Source organism: Nicotiana tabacum, chromosome 18 (genome assembly GCF_000715075.1).
Source record: "Nicotiana tabacum cultivar K326 chromosome 18, ASM71507v2, whole genome shotgun sequence".
Lineage (NCBI taxonomy): Eukaryota > Viridiplantae > Streptophyta > Magnoliopsida > Solanales > Solanaceae > Nicotiana > Nicotiana tabacum.
Window position 1 is genome coordinate 138983159 of NC_134097.1, and position 22369 is coordinate 139005527.

The window sequence follows — 22369 nt, forward strand, 5'->3', positions numbered from 1 at the left end:
GCCAAATGTATAGAGTGTGAATAAGTCACAACTACTATACCAAAAATTATGACAGCCACCAAATAATAAATAAGACAATAAAGCAATAATAAAGGGAACACCAGAATTTACGAGGTTCGGCTAATTCTGCCTACTCCTCGGACACAACCAAATATTTTATTCCACTCCAAAATACAAGTGAAATAATACTAAAGAGAGAAGATACAAATGCCTTAAACAGATGAGAAGGCAAATGAGAGGTGTGTTTCAATCCTAAACATTAGGCCTTCTTTTATAGGGGAAAAATCCCCTCCAAACTTAACTCCCAACCAATGTGGGACTTTGGCATTTTGCCAAACTTCAACAATTATCTGTACAATTAATTCATACCATGTTACTCCATACTTTGTTAATTTTGAGAATGATTTCATTTTCCTCTGAGATAAAAGTTTTACAAGGTGCTGTGAAATTCACTTTAACTCTTTAAAGTATCTTTTTGACGCGAATCTCGTCTAATTTTAAAGTATTCTTTTCTGAACATTTATACCTAGAGCCCGTTGGGCCATTAAAAGAGATTCCTTTTTTTGAAATTTTTTTTTTACTTTTTTTTCTCGAAATCAACGTCTGGCCATGAAATTTTCGATTTTCACTTGAAGATGTTTTGGAATTTTTCAAAAATTTGAAAAACTCCAAAAAAACAATTTTCAAAATTTTCACTTCAAATCACTATAAAAATTCAAAAACAGCTCAAAATTATATTCATGTCCAAACACAACTCTAATTTTCAAATACCATTTTCTCTTGAAATTTTTTTCACTTGAAGATGAATTTCGGAATTTTTCGAAAATTTGAAAAAACTCCAAAAAGCTAATTTTCAAAATTTTCAGTTTTTATCACTCACAAAAACTCCAAAACAGCCCAAAATTATATTCATGTCCAAAGACAACTCTAATTTCAAATACTATTTTCACTTGAATTGTTTTTCCAATTTCTTTTCCGAAATTTTACGATTCTTATGTCCAAACGACCACTTAGTCCATATCCTTTTTACTCATCGAAGACAGAAACATATTCTTTATCATCCCTTTAATATTCTTGCGTCAAATGTGTCAAACCCTAACTTTTTATTTGGTACTTCATTTTTGTTGTGATTCTCTCTGTATTTCCTTTAATCTTTAGGTAGTACGTACCTATGAAAAACTGTGCTGGACCAACGGTGAAATTTATGACAATAACTTGTTATTGTGTAATTGGTGCACATTTTATTCAGTCTCAATAATGTAATTATGATTCCAAACTACCTCATTCAATTCTTCTATCACATTTTCCTCTATATATACCTATGAGAAACCCTCATTCTCTAAACAGTCTAATCAGTTGATCTAAGCCTTAACCTTTTCAGTCTCAAGCCCAAGAAAAAACAGAAAAACATGTCTTTTTTGAAAAGAGAAAAATTGACAAGACCAACAAGGTGGAGTCCAACCCCAGAACAACTTATGTTCTTAGAAGAAATGTATAGGAAAGGTTTAAGAAATCCAAATGCTACTCAAATACAAAATATTACTGCCCATTTGTCTTCTTATGGAAAAATTGAAGGGAAAAATGTGTTTTATTGGTTTCAAAACCACAAAGCTAGAGATAGACAGAAGCTTAAGAAAAAACTCCTTGCCCAAATGAACCAACAACAAATTTTTTCTCAATATCCTGTTGATGCGCACAATACAACCACCACAAACACCAACACAAACAATCTTTTTCACTGCCCTACTGATCACTACTCTCATAATTCTTCATCTGTTGTGAACCAAATATGTCCTATTAGCTCTCCTGGACTTCCTCAAGAGGTAGAGACATACACAAAATAATACTATATGATCTTCTCTATATTCAGTTTTATTATTATTACCGTTATATTTTGGTTTTATTCTGCATGAGGAAACTATGTCATAAGCTAGTCAACTTATATCTTTTGTTTGGGTATTGTACTTTTTCATCTTTTGAAAGTGACCGAAAATGGAGGAGCAAAGAAACATAATTAGAAAGCTTGCCTTGCTCACTCCCCAAAAAAAGAAAAAGAAGTAGAAAAAGTTAAACTGTGTAAATCAGTTTGATTATTTAAGAATTTTAGAAAAAGTTTTATGATATATATATATATATATATATATCCTAGGTAACTCTATTTATAGCCTTGAGATTTTTGGTTGGATAAATTTTCTAATATGGTATTAGATCCAAGCTTTCATACCTTCAAGCAAAGGTGAGCCAAAATTTGAAACTTATGGGTTCTGAATTCCAAATCTTGTAAGTTAATGGGTTCTAAAATTAATAGTGTATATATTTTCAATGAATTTCTTAAGAAAATACATTATTTGGACCAAAGCTACTAGGTTTAGCCAAACTCGTAGGTTCTACTCTCCCTCCGCCGCTGACTTCAAGTTCACTCTTCAATGGTTCAACAAAAATGGAAGAAAAAGAAGAAAGAAATTATCTTCGATTAACGTGTGAACCTTAGAATTGATCAATTATGTATACACATGCAGGATGATGTTAGAGAATATACTTGTGTCTCGTTGATTATTTAAATATTTTCGTTGAGGCGATAGTCTTAAAGTTTTGGATGAGATGCTCAAATTCAGATTTCTTTGACTTAGAAGACTCTAGCATTCTATCCCAAAAAAGGGAAGAAAACAAAGAAGTGAAAAGAAAGAGAAAGAAACAAATGTTGTATTACATCAATGAAACATAAAATTATATGCATGTGAACGTTGGTATTTTTATATATGATGCTTTCACGCTATGTTTTTAGATCTTATTTTTCTCTGATTCTTCTTTCTTTTCTTAACATTTTTTTTTTTTTTTTTTTTTTTTTTGTATTATAGGGTGGAATCAAAGATGCATCATCTCGATTAATGACTTACCTATATCCAATGGATATTTCAAGACCAGTTGAGAATATGGAAAATTGCATGATAAGACCATACGGAAAAGATTGGGTTTTGATGATGAACATTAGTCCTAATACTTTACCTTGTTGTATCAATAAACCCCTCAAAACCCTACCACTTTTTCCTATAACTGAAACCAATGGCCTCAAGGAACAGACCAATACAACATCTTCCACTTTAAGTCATTCATTTTCAAGTTAATTCTTTGGCCTCAACACTTTAATTTGCATGAGCTCCATGCATACTAGTATTTAAGATATTTATTAGAAGACCACGAGCAATAGTACTGTGTTTTTTTTGTTCTTTTTCTTTCTTTGTACCATTAGAAGGGCTGGTGTAACTGGTAAAGTTGTTGCTATGTGACTAAGAGGTCACCGGTTCAAGTTGTGGAAACAGTCTCTTGGAGAAATACAGGGTAAGGTTATGTACAATAGACCACTGTGATCCGACCCTTTCCCTGATCCTGCGCATAATGGGAGTTTAATGCACCGGGCTACCCTTTTTGTACCATTAGAATTCTTTGAAAAAAAAAAGTACGGCATAGAATAGTGCCTGTAGTTTAACTGTTATCAGTGTGTACCTTGTAAAAAGTTGATGAATGGAGTGTTATTTACTTGATGGTTTCTGTTAACATTCTGTATAATAGTAATGAAATATCTGAATTGCTTATTAATTCTCTGTCAAGTCATTTTGAATGAGCTCCATGCATACTAGTACTTGCCAAAGAAGATCTATGAAGTACTAGATCACGTTTTAAGTTTTTATATGAGATGATCAGATAATTCAATATGGTACTCGAGCTAGCATAACATCGATCCTAGGTTCATATCTCACCGCCTCCCAAAAAGAAAAATAGTTTCTTGTGTTTTTTACCTGAAAAAGAATTAGACCTAGAGGTAGATCCACGATTTAATCTTGATGAGTTTAACCTTTGCGATTCTTAGACTGAACACATTGTATTTTTGAAATTATAGGTTTAGAATTTAATATTTATTGAAATTTTACTGTTCTTATATTTATATATATATATGTGTGTGTGTGTGTGTGTGTGTGTCCGTATCAAAATACCGAGTTCATGAAAAGAGTTTGTGTATGCTCCTAATCAAGCCCACACGTACGTAAGGAAGTATGTTAGACATAATATCCAACACTCCAATAAAATGTTGCATAAAATAGTACCTGCAGTTTACTATTTGAGTGTGTACGTACTCACTCTGGTAAAGAGTGGGATGGACCGTTAGTATTATTGATGGATTCTGTTAACAGTCTGCAGTGAAATATCTGAATTGTCTAATTCTTGTTGTAAATGGTGACTACTCAACTGCTGCTTCTCTTCTAACAGTTCTAATTTCCGATTGTCAATTGTGAATCTGCATATATATACTGATTTTGTGATTCTATTTGTCTCTTTGGGCATACGAAAGGGTAAAGCTGCTGCAATGAATGCAGCAACAGTACCTGTTATGTACATGGAAAGTGAAAGTGATATTAGTCAACTCTTTTCCTATACTCTCACATGATCAATGCATCCATCTTATACTATAAATTAGAGTAATGGCCGAACGTTATGGGTGTGTCAATCCAAGGGAAAATGATCAACTCTAGCATTTGTTTCCATCTACTTCAATCTTGGTGGGGCAATGATGGATTTATTTATATTCCTGTAGCAGCTAAACGTTTAGTAAATATAACAGCTACACCTTTTTGTAAATCGAAAGACAGTACACCAAGCATCCCGCGTTTACACGTAGGGCCCCGAAAAGGGCCGCATCCCAAGGGATATGATTTAGGCAGCCGATTCTCATGCAAGTATCAACGAATGATTTCACGGTTCGAACCCGTGATCTATAGGTCGCACGAAAATGATTTAACGTTGCTCCAAGCTCCACTTCCTTTTTGTAAATATTACGTAAAACGACAACTTAATCTTGAATTGCAACCAATAGTTATCTCCTAGGTGTGAGCTTTTGCCAATATGCCGAGATCCAAGTTTATGTTAAATGTTAATGCGTACTATACATAGTAGACCTAGTTAAAGACTTAAAGGGTTCATACTTGTCGACATAACTTGATCTTCATTTCAAGTACTTATTTTCTTCAAGTTCAAATACTTTCTTAAGTAAGTTCACATTATGTGCTTATTGAGAAAGAGAGTGAGAGAGAGTTTTGTGTGTGTGTGAGAGAGAGTGTGTGTTTAAAATCGAAATAGGTATACAAGTGAACCCCTTATTCATCGTGATTCTCCTCAACAGAACACTTACTTGGATGTACATGCACGTATGGCTAGATGAGTTTTTCCTATATATTTTTTGTCTTGTCCTATATATATACATTATGTTTTTTGTTTTGTCCTACATTTGGGTTCTAATTATGGCAGGAGAGATGTTATATATTGAAGTTTTATTTCCATTTTATTCGGCGTAATAATTTAATAATCGAAAAGGTTAAGATATAAACATAAAGTTGTTAACCAAAATAATAATAATTTATTTCTTTTTATCCTATACTCATTCAGATTTTGCTCATTCAACCAGCTACGTACAATATAATATGATTGATAGAGTAGTTGTTTTTTTATATCAAAGATCAGGGTATAATGATCCAATCAATGATCTTTGAACACGCGGCTTAATATTTGTCACTAGAATTAAGGTTTTATCAGTGATTTAAAATATCACTATAACATTCTGCATATGTAGCTACTAAATACTTTCTAGCTATTCAGGTATTTATTGCCACGATACAAAGCAAGTAAAAATTATGTGGGGTAGCAACTTTTTAAAGTGGTATTTACTTTTTATCCAATATTTTTAATGCTTAGCAATAGTAGCCACTAGTTTATTAAAATTAATATAAAAAGACAGTATTACCCTTTCTAAGTTTTTATGATCGGTGGGATTTTCCTTACTTTTGGGTTTGCTATCATCTTCATTGTCATGGATGTGATTTGCGTAAGACAAATTTGGCCTCCAAATGAGATTCCTCCGAAGAAAACGTTGCTACTGTTGTCTTACTTTCTCAAGAAGAAAACGTTGCTACTGTTATGTTTGATCTTTAGGACTTTTCTTGTTAGGATAAAGATTGAGGAAAAATAGGTATGTAGCTTAAAAGGGTGAGTGTGAAGAAGAGAGAGTGGGAGCTACAAGTTGTCTGAAAAAATGGAGGAGGGTTGTCGAAGTAGGGAGGTTATCGGAATTTCAAAAGTTAAGGACACTTGGTCCTAAACTTAGACTAACAAGCTCAAAAGTTAAGGACAGTAGGTCCCGAACTTACAGTTACAAGTTCAAAAGTTAAGGACAATAGGTTTTGAAGTCCTAAAGTTAGACTAACAAGCTCAAAAGTTAAGGACAATAGGTCCTCAACTTAGGCTAAGAAGCCCAAAAGTTAAGGACAATAGGTCCTGAACTTAGACAAACAAGCTCAAAAGTTAAGGACACTTGGTCATGAACTTACAATTACAAGTTAAAAAGTTTAGGACATGTAATCCTGAAGTCCTGAAGTTAAGTTCAAAAGTTAATGACATGTAGTCTTGAAGTCCTAAACTTAGAATTCCAAGTTCAAAAGTTAAGGACATGTAGTCGTGAAGTCCTGAACTTAGAGTTCCAAGTTCAAAAGTTAAGGACATGTAGTCCAGAAGTCCTGAACTTAGAGTTCGAAGTTCAAAAGTTAAGGACATGTAGTCCAGAAGTCCTGAACTTAGAGTTCCAAGTTCAAAAGTTAAGAACATGTTCAAAAGTTAAGGACATGTAGTCGTGAAGTCCTCAACTTAGAGTTCCAAGTTCAAAAGTTAAGGACATGTTCAAAAGTTAAGGACATGTAGTTCTGAAGTCCTAAAATTAGAGTTCAAAGTTCAAAAGTTAAGGACATGTTCAAAAGTTAAGGACATGTAGTCCTAAAGTCCTGAACTTAGAGTTCCAAGTTCAAAAGTTAAGGACATGAGCAGAAGGGTATTTTCATCCGGGCAGTTAAAATTTATTAAAACAGTGGCTAAAAACTAAAGACATTTTAAACAGTAGCTTAAAAGTAAATACATGTGATTTTAGTGGCTAAACGTGCACTTCCCCATAACAGCAGAAAAAGATAAATAACTTTGCCAATAAAAGTTTTGTAGCTAAGAAGTTTTACAAAATTGTAAATAGCAACGAAATTTTAATTTATGTAGCTATTATTTGGTACTAGCCACGAATTTTATATCTGAAATTACAAATTCGTAGCTATATGTGCATAATATTGCAGACTTGCAGTGTATGTGAAATCAAGACGAAGAATTTAATCTATTATGGAGTGGGTCTTAATCATTGAAATATAGTTTAGATGTAATTATCAATGATTCTTAGCTCTTGAGTCATCTCTCTAAAAGGAAAAAAAACAGAGTAAAAATAACAGTCCCTTGAAAAATCAAATACACAACTTTTGTTGATATTATATGTCGGAAAGGATAACGTAGATCGATCTTTTCATGTCCAGAGGAATTAAGTTGGCAGATAAGAGAATATATGGGATTAGTGAATTTGATGAATCTATGCCATATAAGCCACTCGATCCAAGCAAGATGATGTCACTATTACATTAAAATATTTATAAAGTTATAATGTTTATCAACATATCTTTGAATTTCTCTTTTCCCAGTTGTTCAAAGTTAATGCTACCATTATTTTAGTATTTTTTTTAAAATGTAGAAAGCTCAAGACAAGAGATCAGAAATTAAATTTTTTCGCCTTGCTTTTATAACGGGAGTTGATGTTCTAAATTGACAAGTGAGGGGTGTAATTATTAACATACAACCTATTAATGAGAGACGGTGTGAAAAGGAAAAGCTATGGGGACGGAGGCACATACCTAAGTAGTGTGAACAAAAATTATTGTATTTGTTACACTTTGTGATAATTAATGTGAACATGACATAAGTGTGTAAATTTATATAGCGAAGGCTCGTAAATAGATAGAGCATGAGTTTAAGTGAGACATTCAAGAGAAGAAAAGATATCATGAAGATGGTTAGCTGCAATATAACCGACATAAGACAAGTGAATTTTTAGCCGAAAAAATGGAATCTAGCATACAATCATTACAACACCATAATGAAAGAGTAAGGTAGACGCCTCCTACATTAGAGTGAACTAATTCAATAGTACCTATAATGACTTTCATTACTATAGAAAGATTACCATATAATACGCTTAGCCCTCTTATATACGTAAGCCCACAACCGATCAGACACACCTACATTGTCAATGCCATGACAGAAAAATCATTTTTATCTACATTGGACACGTCTGGATTATGTGTTTTTGCTTCCTGCAGAAGTGCATGCAAACAATGTTTAATAGAAAATCCATTTATTTAGAGCACAAGACAAAAAGACGCTCTATGAATAAATTTTTCAAATATTCTTACACTTTTTTTTTTATTTGAAGGCATCACCTTCAGGCTAGAGCCTTTGGTGTGGGGTTAGGCAAGACCCTACCATGTCTATATATAAACAAAAAGTACAAAATTGAAGGGGGCATGGACGTTCTCTACAACTGATGAAAGAAAGGAAAGCCTAGGCTCCTTTCATTAATCCGTGCTATACAATCAGCTTACAAAAAAAATTACATTTATCATATCTTCTTCTCATTGAAGGAGTTTCCATCTATCTAGTTGAAATAGTAGTCCCTTAGTTTCTCTTGGCATCTATTGGAGAGAGTGATAGAAGATGCTAATTTAGCGAGGAAATCCGTCACTTAATTTGCTTCTCCAAAGCAATGAGAAATCTGTACAGTAGCGTCTCTGAGAGCATGACTATGATATTGTTCTTTAATTTAAGGTTGTTGGTTCCCCTGTTGAGAAGAATATTGGCACTAACCATGGAACCCAAAAATATGAATCATGCTTAACCCATGTTGAGTGCACCATTTAGTGCCAAAGTTGGCCGTCATTGCTTCAGCTTGATTGTTACTGCTACAGTGCACAGGGAAAGAAAATGCCATCGGGAGTTCTCCATCACTGTCCCTGACAACACCTCCGATGCCAGCAGTCCCATTTTTTTTTTTTTTGATAAAGCTTCCATATGTATTGAGTTTGATCATCTCTACCACAGGCTTATTCCAAATGACTTGCTTGATATTCACTGTATGTTGAAGTTTTTTAATCATATTATAAATGCTGGGCCATGTACTTGTTACATTATAGATGGGATAGATAATTTGAAGGGCTCTTTGAATGTGTCAGATGATTTGGAATTTCATCATACTTTTGTAGAATTCTTTTTGCTCCCCATATTTATAAGTTGTCCAGCTTTTCCAAAGTTCCCAGCAAATGACCACTGGAGCAATCTATAGTAGAAGCTTGTGTGTAGCATTTTTTGGATTAATGTCCCACCATTCTTTAATAATTCTGTTGATCGGTCACTGGTGGTGAGTGATTCCTAAAGGAGCACCAATGTATTTCCAAATATGGCTAACCGCTTCTCCCTCCACAAAGGTATGTTGAATAGAGTCATTGTTAGACATTTGACAGCAACTACATCTGGAGGTTATTTGGTTGCCAAATCTAGCAAGTACTTCATCAAAAGGGAGTTTACCTAATGTCACGATCCAATTTAGGATCATGACCAGCGCTTAGAAGCAAGTGCCCCAAGTAAGCCTCATCGGTATTTTACGGAAAATCGGACAGAGTATACCCTATTTTAGGACTATCCAAAAGTTTTCCTAACTCATAAATAAATAACAATCAACCAATATTCACATAAATCAGTCAGAATCTTCATCAACTAACTAAAAATGAGTTTTCACCAACATTACAAACTTTATCAACATAATAATACTAAAACCATCTCAAACAAAATAAAAAAAAGTGAAATACTAATAACTAATCCAATATAAAAGAATGAATACCCATAACACTAATAAAAATGACTATGGAGAGATATAAGAGTACAAAAGCAAAGACAATAAGAAGTAAATAAACTCTTCGCTCACAGGAACAAGTGCGAGGCTCACCAGGAACTATTAACTCATATACTCTACTTAATGAAATGCTCACTCACGTTAACTGTTGTCTCTGTAAGGAAAAAATAGCGGGAAGTGAGCCGCTAGCTCAGTGAATACGTAATAACACTTAACCACAACTGTTTTTAATGGGGACAAGTCGGAAAACATGCTTGTATAATAATTAGAAAATATCATAAAAATAAATGCCCTTTTTTAGACTCGGTAATAATAATCAATCTTGTCAGTTTTCATGTAAATAAGAATCAATTAACAATTCAGTAATACACTCTGTAAACATTGTCATAACAAATCTTATGTTTGGGAGGTTTTCTGAAAAGATCGTGTAATCTGTATCTTTGTGTGGACCCCTTCGTAAAAGGAGTCAAACATAACTGTAGGTCCCTACTCGAGGTAAAACTGTAACAGTATGCTAGTTATACCTTCCCACTAGCTAGGGCTTTTGCTTATATTTTTCTTCCATCTAGTTCCTCGTGTTAAAAATCCTAAATGTTTTGGTTTTATCCGAGTCCTGAAGATGCATTTGTTTATCTGTGTGTATACTCGTTTCGATTATGCTCTTCGTGTTTGAATCCTCTTTTCTGTTTGGCTTATCTGATTCTGAGTTCTTACTATTGTGGAAACCCTAATTTCTTAAAAGGTTTTCCTCACTTGTTACTGTGAGATCTTTACTTCTTTCTGATTCTCTTTACCTGTTGGACTGATTTCTTCACTTTGGCTCTAAGTGTGAGCCCTGACTATTTGACTTGGTTGACTACTGAGCCCTAGCTTACTTTTGTTACCACTGCATATTTGTATGTATCCAATTGTTTCTTTTTCCAATACGTTTGGCCTTGCATGTCTGATATTTTTGTTTGTTCTATTTATATGCTGAAGTACAGAGTTATGATTCTTTCTTGATTATTCTTGATTTCCTCAATATTACGACTGATTGCAAAGGGTTCTCTTATAAACCCTAATTTTTACTTATTTTTTTAAAATTGATTGATTCCCTTCCTTAATTAATGTGATGTTTTACCTTGATGAATCCTTTCCCAAAATTAAGCATATTTTGTACTTAGACTCAATTATTTACTTCATACTTTTACTGCCCTTTATATGGCAAGGATCAATTTGTCCCAAACTGATTTCTTTCCTTTATTTGACCCTGTTAGTATTTGTTTGAGCAGTAATTCCCTGATTAAAGGGAAGTACTTGTATTGATTGATTCTGATTGTGATTGTTTCCATGTCTGTATTAAAACCTTACTTTTTACCTTATTCTTTACTCGTTTTAAAAACTATAAATATCATATCCTCTCTTCTTTAAACACACGAACAATTTGAGTTCAGAACATACAGCTACACTCAAAACTCTCTCTTTCTCTACTACTACTTGTGCTACTGCTTTGTCTAGCTGGCTAAAAGCCAAGGCTAGACTATGGAATCCTTCTTACTTTTCCTTTCTGCACTTTGCTTCTCTACTGGTATGTCCTAGTTAATTTTTAAAGCCTTAAAAACAACATGTTTCTTTAGTTGCTTCAGTTTCTTTCACTCTTTCCTACTTCTGCTTATATTTCTGCAGTCAAGTTACATTATTAGCATGATGTAATATGCTCCCTTCCCCCTTAGATTAATGCTCCCATATGTGTGTGCTCTATCAGTCACTTGTTGTGTACTTGCTGTTTTATGAATCCCAAACCCCTATATCCCCTCCATGTATTTGTGTTCTTTTGGCTGATTTGTGACCATACCAGCATCAGCTATTGCTGTGCATGACCAAACCAGACCCTTCTTGGGGTCATGTTCATTCAGACAATGTATCCCCAAAATCCCTTGACCCCATTTGTATGACTACTGATTCTGTGTAGTTGTGAGTTTTACTACTGCAATTGATTTGAATCACCTCTGTTACTAATTGCTTTCAAAATGGACTATCAGTCCAGCTTTTTAAATAAATCTCTTTCAACATGTGTTCTGCACTTCCACTATATTCTTAGAATCTAGGTTCTGCCCATCTTGTGTGAACCTTGCCTTGGGACCCTTGAGCTCCCTTTGAACTTGGACACATAAGGGCTAGCCTTTCCACACTGCACTCATTCTGTCTGGTTATGCAAATCTGGGTGTGATCACTACCCGGGATCCCTTGAGGTCCTTAGGGAACTTTGACACATCCAGGTATGAGAAAGACTTTGAAATATTGGCATTGAAGTGGTTCATTAAATAACTCAGAGAGGAGGTCAAGATCGGTCTTCCTTTGGTTGTAATTTCTTATTTCTGCATTTGTTTTGTAATTCAATAATTTGGTATGTAATAATTTGTAAACAATGTCGGGGTGATTAGTGAAAAAGGGTGGGTAGCCGTATATTGTGGGTAAATTGGGTAGATAACACGCCTATAGAGTCTATTTTGATTCAAATATGGCCTGTTACATAACATGCCTATAGGATCTACTCTGGTTTAAAATAAATTTTGCATGTTTTACTTTCACACAATTAGAACCATATCTATAGGATCTAAATGGCTTTAATAATATAGATCATGCCTATAGGGTTAAAATAAGCTTTATAATTAGATATCATGCTTATAGGGTGTAAAGTAATTGAAGTTCAGTTTTCATTACAGCATGTATTCACATTCGTCTCCCTAGAAATCATGCCTATAAGTCCAAAGTCAGCTTTTAATACTTAGATACCATGCCTATAGGATCTAAATAGCTATAATAGAAATCATGCCTATATAACTTAAAACCAGTGTAGTTGGAGAAGCCGTTTAGTTCATGATGTTTATTCTAAATTGGATTAGTTAATTAATCTGCTGCTTCTTTAATAAGTCTTCAAACACTGCCTTAAATAAATACCATTAGAAAGCATGTCTATAGAATCTCAAGTTGTCCGTCTAAAATTAATCATTGCTCTACTACATTCCTAATCAATATAGATATCATGCCCATAGGACATCACTACTATGCCTAGGCAAGCCTTAGGTAATTACTCGAATAAAATTGGAATCTGCCTTTGTTTAATTACCAACTGCTACAACCAGCAGGCATGCCTGATTTAGACTTCTTTTCTGAGTTTTATAATGAATATGGTTCTGATTCAAACTATGCTTTAATTTTTTTTTTAAAAATTCAGACCTTAACTGTGTTTAAGTCATGCTATTTATATGCATTATTTTTGGAGGTATACATGAGCCTTCTAATTGTTTATATGTTCCCCCCTCAAGATGCAGTCCTACGTGTTTTTGTACGTCGCCTTAGCCTTTTTACCTTTAAACCTAAGGGTTAGCCTAAACCCTCCCTCTTATAGGAATAGTAGTCCTAAATTCCTTCGGGACTGACAGGAACGTGATGGGTAGTAGCATGCAATAGAGGTCGAGACCAATCCGCTCTTTAATACCTTCACGGGGTGGAAAGGGTAGATATGGATATGATAACCGGTGTGCTAATAACACGTGTATCCCCTCTTTTGAGGAGTGTCATACCGGGTATTGCATTGAGGCGATCCATATTACAAACAAACCTAGGACCCCCCTTTTATTTTTTACAAGTATGTCTAGCTTATAACTCTTTTCCAAAGCCCTACCTTTCAATAATTGTTTGCACTTGTGTATTTAAACTTAAATCCCCTATTACTTGAGTCTTTATTTGTTTACTTGCTAATTGCACAAATTCACAAAAACTATCTGGTTGGGACCACACTAGTGGATTGTTCTCGACCTCTATTGTATGCTATCACCCGTCCCATTCTTATCGGTCCCGAAGGAATTTAGGACTACTATTCCTATAAGAGGGAGGATTTTAGACTGACTCTTAGGTTTTAAAGGTAAAAAGACTAAGGCGACATTCAAAACACCTAGGACTGCATATTAGGGGAAATATGTAAGCAACTAAGAGGCTCATATATACCTCCTCAAGTAAAGCACATAAAGCACGACTCAAACACATTTAGGATCAGAGTTTAAAATACTAAGACATGGGAGTTTTAGTTGTTGAAGCAGACTAGTTTATTACATAACTCAGATAAGAAGTCCGAATCAGGCCTGCCTGCTGGTTGTAGCAGTTACTAATTAACAAAGGCGGATTCAGTTTTGTTGTTATCACTTAAGGCTTGCCTAAGTGTGTTTGGTGAGATCCTATAAACACGATGTCTATTACTGATTAGGAGTGTAGCAAAGCAGTGACAATTTTAAATGAGCGATTTGGAATCCTATAGGCATGCTTTCTAAATCGTATTAATAAAAGGAGTAGGTTGTTAAGATTGATTCAGAACAGTACGAGTCAACTGATTTTAAACTAGACTGGTTTCAGATCCTATAGGCATGATCTCTATTATTGCTGATTTTTTTAATCCTATAGACATGATATCTAGTTGAACTTGAAACGAAGCAGGCAGGATTTACTTGAAATTCCTATAGGCATGATTTCTATGAAAGATACTGATTTTAACCTTATGAACATAATGTCTGATTATAGCCATTTAGCTCTTATATGCATGGTGTCTAAGTATGGTAATAAAACATGCAGAATTTAAAACAACTCCTATAGGCATGTTATCTAAATGTAGAATTAAAACATGTAGAATTTAAAGAAACAGATCTTATAGGCATGTTCTCTACCCTTCTAATAGCTAAATATGCATAATTACACATCCCTTCTTCACTAGCCAACCCCAATATTTGTTACAAATTATTACATACCAAATACTGAATTACATTAGAAAAGTGCAAAAATGGAAGTTACAACCATAGAAAGCCTGATTCTTGACTTCCTTTCTGAGTTATGGAATAAACCACCTCAAGTACCACTTGTTTCAAAGCCTTTCTCAGACCTATGTGTGTCAAAGTTCCCTAAGGGTCTCAAGGGACCCCGGTCAGTGCTTACACCCAAGTTTGCATAACCAGATAGAGATGGGTGCAGTGTAGAAGGGCCAGCCCTTATGTGTCCAAGTTCAGAGGGAGCTTATAGGTCCTAAGGCAAGGCCAACACAAGAGGGGCAGAACCTAGGTTCTAAGAGTATAGTAGAAGTGCAGAAACAGAGATTTATTTAAAACTGGGTTGAGAATAGTAAGGGGTAAGAGTGATTTGAAAAACAGTAGTAGTAAAATTCAAACTACACAGAATCAGTAATTGCACAAAAGGGGTCAGTTTTGGAATACATCGCATGAAGCATATGACCCTAAGAGGGGTCAGGTTTGGACATACACAGCAATAGATGATGCTGGGATGCCCATAAACTAGCTAGAGAACAAAAACACATAGGGGAATATGGGGGTTTGGGATTCATAAATCAGCAAATCATATAACAAGTGACTGACAGAGTACATGCATAAGGGAAAACATCAATTTAGAAGGGGAGGGAGCATATTACATCATGCTTAATAATATAACCTGATTGCATAAGCAGAAGCAGGCAAGAGTGAAGGAAACTAAAACAACTAAAGAAACATGTTGTTGTTGATGCTTGAAGATTAACTAAGACATACCAGTAAGAAGCAAAGTGTAGAAAGAAAGAAATAAGCAAGATTCCACAGTCTAGCTTTGGCTTTCAGCCAGCTAGACAAAGCAGTAACACAAGTAGTAATAGAAAAGAGAAAGTTTTGATTGGAGTGTGTGTTCTAAACTCAGATGGTTATCCTTTGAAAGAAGAGGGGGTGGGTATTTATAGCTTTTGAAAATGAGTTCAGAAGAGGTAATAAGTAAAGTCTTGACACAAATATAGAAACAATCACAAGTCAGAATCAATTACACAAGTGATTCCCTTTAATTAAGGAATCACTGTTTAACGAGCAGTAATAGGTTCAAATAAGGAAAGAAATCAGTTTGATTATTGCCATATAAGGGGTAGTAAAATCATGCAGTGAACAATCAAGTCTGAGTACAAAAATATGCTTATTTTTGGAAAGGATTCAGCAAGGTAAAACATCACAGTAAAGGGAAAGGAATCAATTAATTTTAAACAGGCGAGTGAAATCAGGGCTCATATAAGAAAAACTTTTGAAATCAGTCACAAGATCAAGGTCAATCAAGGAAAAAACATGCTTATGTACTTTAGTATATAAATAGACTGAACAGAAACATCAGACATGCGAGGCCAAACACATTGGCAAAAGAAACAACGCACAATAGTAACAGAAATAAGCCTAGGATTCAATAGTGAACAAAGTTAGATAGTCAGGGCTCACACATATAGCAAAAGTGAAGAAGAGAGTCAAAACAAGTACAGGTCTCACAGTAACAAGTGAGGAAAGCTTTTGAGAAATCAAGGTTTCAACAATGGTCGAGTTTAAAATATGGTAAAACTCATAATCAGATGAATCACATAAAGAAAAAAGAGAGTCTGAAACAAGAAACTTTAAATTGAGTCAAGTATTCAAACAAACAATTTCAGACCCAAAGACCTTGGGTTTTCAACAATAATCGAGTTCAAAAAATAGTAAAACAAATAAGTCAAATAAGAATGACAAACAAGTACACATCTCACAAACAGTCTCATAAATCGGATGAGACAAAAAAGGAATTAGGGTTTTCAACATGCTAACTCAGATAGAAGAAAAACATGAACAAAACATAGCAAAATCACAAACAACATTAAAATCGGGGCAGAGATCTTTTGAAAAACTTAAAGGAAAACCCTAATGAAGAGTCGTTTTGAATGAAAATTTGAAGAGCTAAAAGAGAAATTCGGGTTACTGATAATCAGGAGACAAAAATAAAATACTTTTGAGAACAATGGTAGAAAGTAAATAGATAAGTATTTCAATGAATTCTCAATAGTATTCCGTGTCCTTACAAATGATGATCCTTCTTCCTTTTATAGATCATTCTAGGTCTAGCGAACCCATCGTTAGCTACGGGATCCTTCAAAGTCTCCTCCCATTTATACTTGTCTTTGTAACCAGGAAATACTCGTATGAAAATATTTTTAGTACATGGCATTTCAATTCTTATCAAATCATATTATTTTATTTCGGTTACAGTAATCATATCTCAAATAACGGTAAAACATGTCTAGTAACAAAGGAGTACATTTAAAAATAACGATAATCATCCCATATAAATGTCTTGGTATCATATCAAGTAAAGGACTTGTCCCACATGCAAATTCAAAACAGCCGATAACATATTCATATGAAAATTCATGTGTAAATCATGCAAGTTATGAAATACAAGTTGCGGGAATGTTACTACTCATAGTACTCGTGTCGCAATACCAAACACCTCAAGAAATCTGTATGACTTCTTATCGATCCAAGTGCTCAATTCGTGTGAAATCTATAAATAAATATAAGTTTATGTTACCCTCTGCTAACCGCGAAATTCAGTAAGTTTAAGTGATAGGAGTCACAATCCCGATTACCCATGTCTCAGTGTTACTCAAAATATCATCTGTTAGACTACCTATAATGCTATCAAAACTAACTCTTAATAGTTTTCTTTTTTATTTCCAGATTCATGGTTATTCATGAACTAGTTTATTTCACCATGAGCATTCATGTTACTGTTACCCATCATACTTAAATACCAAACTCAATTCTAGTATTATAATTGAAGAGTTAAACATTATGAAACCAAAATTCTTCCAGAAAACTTACGTTGTTAGTTCTTGAACTTTCTTGTTATAATTCTTTGATGCCAAACAAAGTGCTTTTACTCAAGAAAAAGAACTGATGCGTTTCGCTCCTCTTCAAGCATCGTATCCTGGCAGCAGTCTAGGTTTTTGACTCCAAGTGGTGTTAAATTTCTCCTTCTCACTTTGCTTACGAATTAGAGTTGTAGATATTTTCCCAATTTTCCAAGTTGTACTCTATTTGACGGATGGAAATCTCCTCTCCAAACCCTTATTAACCCCACGCCATACCTCTGATGGGCTTTGGCCTCTTAAATTGCTTCATCCCTTTTTTTAATAGCTAAATGACCAATTTGTCCTTGGTTAAAATTATGGATTATTATATTCTTCCCCTCTTATGAAATTCTATCCCCGAATTTCAAACAAAGTGCATGCATGTGGACTGAAATAAGTAAGAATATCTAACTCACATAGTATCTTCTACTTCCAAAGTAACTTCTTCAGCGAAATAGGTTCCATAAGACCTTCGCGAACATAAATTCTTTTGATCGTAACTTTCTTATTTGTCTGTCAACACTAGCGTTTGACGCTTCGTTACAAGTTAATTTCTCATCAAAGTTGGATAATCAGTGCTTCAAGCACATAAGAGAAGTCTAATATACATTTTCTTAGAATAAAAACATCGAACACTAGATGAAAAAAATAATTCAAGAAGAAGTGTCAAATGATAAGCACGACTCTCATCCCTTCAAGTACCTCTTATAATATTATAAACTTTGAATGCATCTTTCTTCTTCTTTTTTTTTCAAATTGCATCACGCTTTTTATAGAGGAGACTTGTAGGATCACTCGGTCTCTTGCTATAAATTCTAAATCTATTTTTTTTTGTTATCTACCCAAGGCTTTTCTCTGCTTTGTGATGTGAGCAATCCTACCTGAGTTAAATGAACTTATCAGTCGCTTCTTATAACAAGTCTAGTCCTAATTATTTTTAAGTATGTAAGTATAGTCTTAATACCTTAGTATCACCGACTTAAAACCATCCGACAAGGCTTTATATGGACCCATCTAGATGTTTAACTACAAGCTACCGTTATAAACAAACTCAAGTAAAAGGTCGATAAGCATCTCAACTAGATATGTACATTACGTTCAGATTACCCATCTAACAGCGGATGGGAGGCATTACAAATATCTACTCGTGTACTCAATACTTACTGGAAAGATATTTCAAAAGTGTGCGGTAAATTGTGATTCTCTATCAGAAACGTGAGATAATAAAGCCCCCATGGAGTTGGAATTTTTTTCATTCATGCATATATGTGCATATTTTATTCATTGCTTGAAGTTTTGACTAGCAAGAAATGTGCCTACTATGCAACCAATTTATAATTTTTCAAATATAATCATAATCTTTAATCGTTGAGGTAATTATATTATAAAATTTACTACAATTTTATTTCATTTCCACTTTGAAATTTCGAGTTGTTGTAGTGGTCCTGCAAATCGAAAATGCTAACCTTAACATGCTACAAGTCAAATAGTCATAAACAAGTTAAAGAAATATTTCTTCTTTCTTTTCTCACAAATATAATTTTCTTCTAGTCATGGTACATTTTATTGTACTCCAAATGTACAGTGTATCTAGAGTATTGAGTTCCTCAAGAGCAACTCATCCTAACCCATCTATATATGTTACACTTAAGTAGTTACTTAGTCGAAAAATGCCACTATCAATAGTTACATTCTTGTTTTTACTAGCTAAGACCTCATCATTATATTTACATAATCGTCATCTTCATATTGAGTGGCCTTTATGTGCTCTACTAGTGAAGACTTTACTTTAACACAAGCCAGCAATATCTCTACATTCTCCACACTAAATTTGATATGTATCCTTTAGTCTCTGCATATTTTTAGCCAAAGGTCCTTTTGGTATTATATGTGCCAAGCTGCCCATATATTTTCTATTTAATGCATCAGTCACAATATTGGACTTTCCATAATTATACCCAAAGGAATTAACATGGTCCTCAAGAATTTTCATCCACCAACATTACCAAAGGTTTAGCTGGAAAATATACTCTAAGTTCTTGTCGTCAGTATGAATCTCCTAAGTTTTGCCGTATAAGCAAAGCATCCAACCTTCATAACAATAACCACTGCAGCTAACACCTAATCATGAGTATGATAGTTTTTCTCGTGCTTTTTATAGTCTCGGAGCATAAGCTATAATATAACCATTTTGCACAAGAACACATCCTAATCTCGTGCTCAAAGCATTACCGAATATCATGAGTCCTTTAGAACTTGACGGTAAGGCTAATTCTGGAGTGGTTGTCAAATATGGTTTTTTTCTTAAGCTTCTGAAAGCCCTCTCACGTTCCTCCATTCGCTAGAATCTTTAATTTTGATGAGTTAACTTGGTTAGTGGCATTGCTATTCTAGAAAAAGAAAATCATGTACGAAGTGCCTGCAACAACCTGCCAAGTCCAAGAAGTTGTAAATCTTTGTAGTAGTAGGAGGTCTTGACTATTTTTGAACTGCTTATGTTGTTTTGACCACCATAATTCCATCTTCCGATACAACATGCCCAAAAAATACTACTGAGTCTAGCCAAAATTCGCATTTAGAGAACTTAGAGTAGAATCGATATTCTTGAAATGTTTACAATGCAATTCTCAAATGATCTTCATATTCTTTTTGGATACAAGAATATAGTAGAATATCATCATAAACGCTATGATAAATCTTTCCAAAATAACATGAACAACGTATTCATTAAGTCCAAAAATGCAGCTGGAGCATTGGTAAGTCCGAAAGAAATCGCAAGGAACTTATGATACCGTGCCGAGTTCGGACTATTGTCTAAGCAATATCTTCCTCTTGGATTCTAAGCAACTGATTAAGCAAGTCAGTTATAGGAGGCAATGTATACATATTGTGCATTATTACCTTATTCAAACTGTTTTTAGTCGATGCACATCCTTAAAGACCCGTATTTCTTTTTCACAATATCTCTGGTGCATCCCATGAAAATATACTCGATCAAATAAACTTTTATCTAGTAGTCTTGTAATTTTTCTTTTCTTCCTTTAGCTCTTTCTAACTACGTTCGTGTCATAAAGTAAGGGGATTTTTTGTTTTTTATATAATGTTAGGTGTCAAATAAACTTTGTTATTCACATTGGAAGTAGTCCTATTAAATCTTTAGAAAATATGTTAAACAATTCTATTGCTATTGGTACCTTTTCCCAGCTAGGTGTCTTGTCCCTTATGGCTGTAATCATAGATAGAGAACCCCCAACAATTTTTTTTAGTAACATTGAGCCTTTATATATAATATAAACTTATCTATCTTTGCAACTTGGTTTCCTCTCATGACAAAACTGGATAAATTTTAATAATTGAAACTCAACTACCTTTGTATGAAAATCAAGAGTGGCATAACAAGAAGTTAATTGGCATGTCAAAATAGACCATATAAAGTAATATCAAGCAACCTATGATAAATTTATGCTCAAATTAAATTTTACAAGCTTTTTAAACATATTTGGTTACCTCAAATTCTAAACACATGAGCAACAATCCAAACAATTTATTCAGCATCTCACTGTCCTTGTTTCCAATTGTTCGACCCGCAATAAAATGCTCGTCGAAGGAATTTCCTAGTCTTGTGCTTTGCCTTTAAAACTTTTATGCATGCCTATCACGTCATGTTTTCAGTCTTTTTAGCAAGATCAACTACCATAAATAGGTCATAATATTCGTATATAAAGTTAATGCCTTGTTTAAAAGACTAAGCAAAGCCTCTAAGGTTGAGATGATATGTATATAGCTAGCTGAGAAAGTTTAATGCCATATATCAGTACATATGTTGTATGAACTAATTTCTTACCTAGTAGATTCACACTATCGACTTTCAAAAAGAAGGTGATTCATAAATATTTTAGTGAACTCGTTCCCAAGTTAGTTGTGTGCTCCTACCAATGTAACTAAAAATACATAACATATAAATTGACCATGTTCTTCAGTCTATAAGTTGTTAGCACCGCCCACCCCTCGCTACATCCTAGAGTCCATAATACTTTAAGTTTTCCATCAAGACATATGAGGATTCTCGAACGATTAGAAATCGTAAATTCGATAGTTTTAACCTTATATTAAGAATAGTTCAGGTGCCTTAGGCCTTCAAATCACTATTTTTATTTCCCATTCTTCTCTTATCTATTCATTATATCCATCAAGATCTCAACTTCCTTTTCATCGAGGTAAAAACCCTTTGTGAAAACACTTTCCTATTGTTATAGTGAATGACTATGGAAATTTCAGGAATTGACTTTGTTACACATCTTAGTAGTATGGAAGTCCCTCATTATGGTACAACAACACTTTTTGTTCATATTTCTACTATTACTGCTTTCCTTTTATAGGAGACAGTTGCGTGACTAGTGACAACACTTGTATCTTTGAACCTTTAATCAAATTCTATTATTGGGTGATTGGACCTAGCCAAATAGGAATAAAATGAAAGGTGATATATTCGGTTAACCATAATCATCATACATGTACGGAGGAACAAGAAAGAAAGACGAGGCACATCCTATCACGCCCTTACAGAATCACGATTATGGGAATGGCCGGCTACATAACCATAATTGAAATTCTACTACCGACGTGTGCTCCATTAGTCGCAAGAATAATGTTACGACCCGGATTTTTCACCCTCGAGAGCCGTGATGGCACCTACTGGTGAAATCTAGGCAAACCAAATTATTCTAATTACTTAACCTTTTCCAGTTTTAAACCATTATTAGCGATGGGTAGATATCATGCAAATAGCGAAAATAATTAAGCGAAAGACAAAATCTGACAATTTATCTTAATACAAAACTGCGGAAGTC

General features: G+C 34.1%; 1 protein-coding gene across 1 annotated transcript; it reads left to right on the forward strand.

The window, feature by feature from the left end:
- The first annotated feature begins 1360 nt into the window (after positions 1 to 1360).
- LOC107809299 (WUSCHEL-related homeobox 3-like) lies at positions 1361 to 3551 on the forward strand. Its single transcript, XM_016633903.2, has 2 exons — positions 1361 to 1823; positions 2859 to 3551. The coding sequence occupies exons 1-2, from the start codon at positions 1410 to 1412 to the stop codon at positions 3123 to 3125; spliced, it is 681 nt and encodes a 226-aa protein (XP_016489389.1). The 5' UTR covers positions 1361 to 1409; the 3' UTR covers positions 3126 to 3551.
- The last annotated feature ends 18818 nt before the right edge of the window (positions 3552 to 22369 follow it).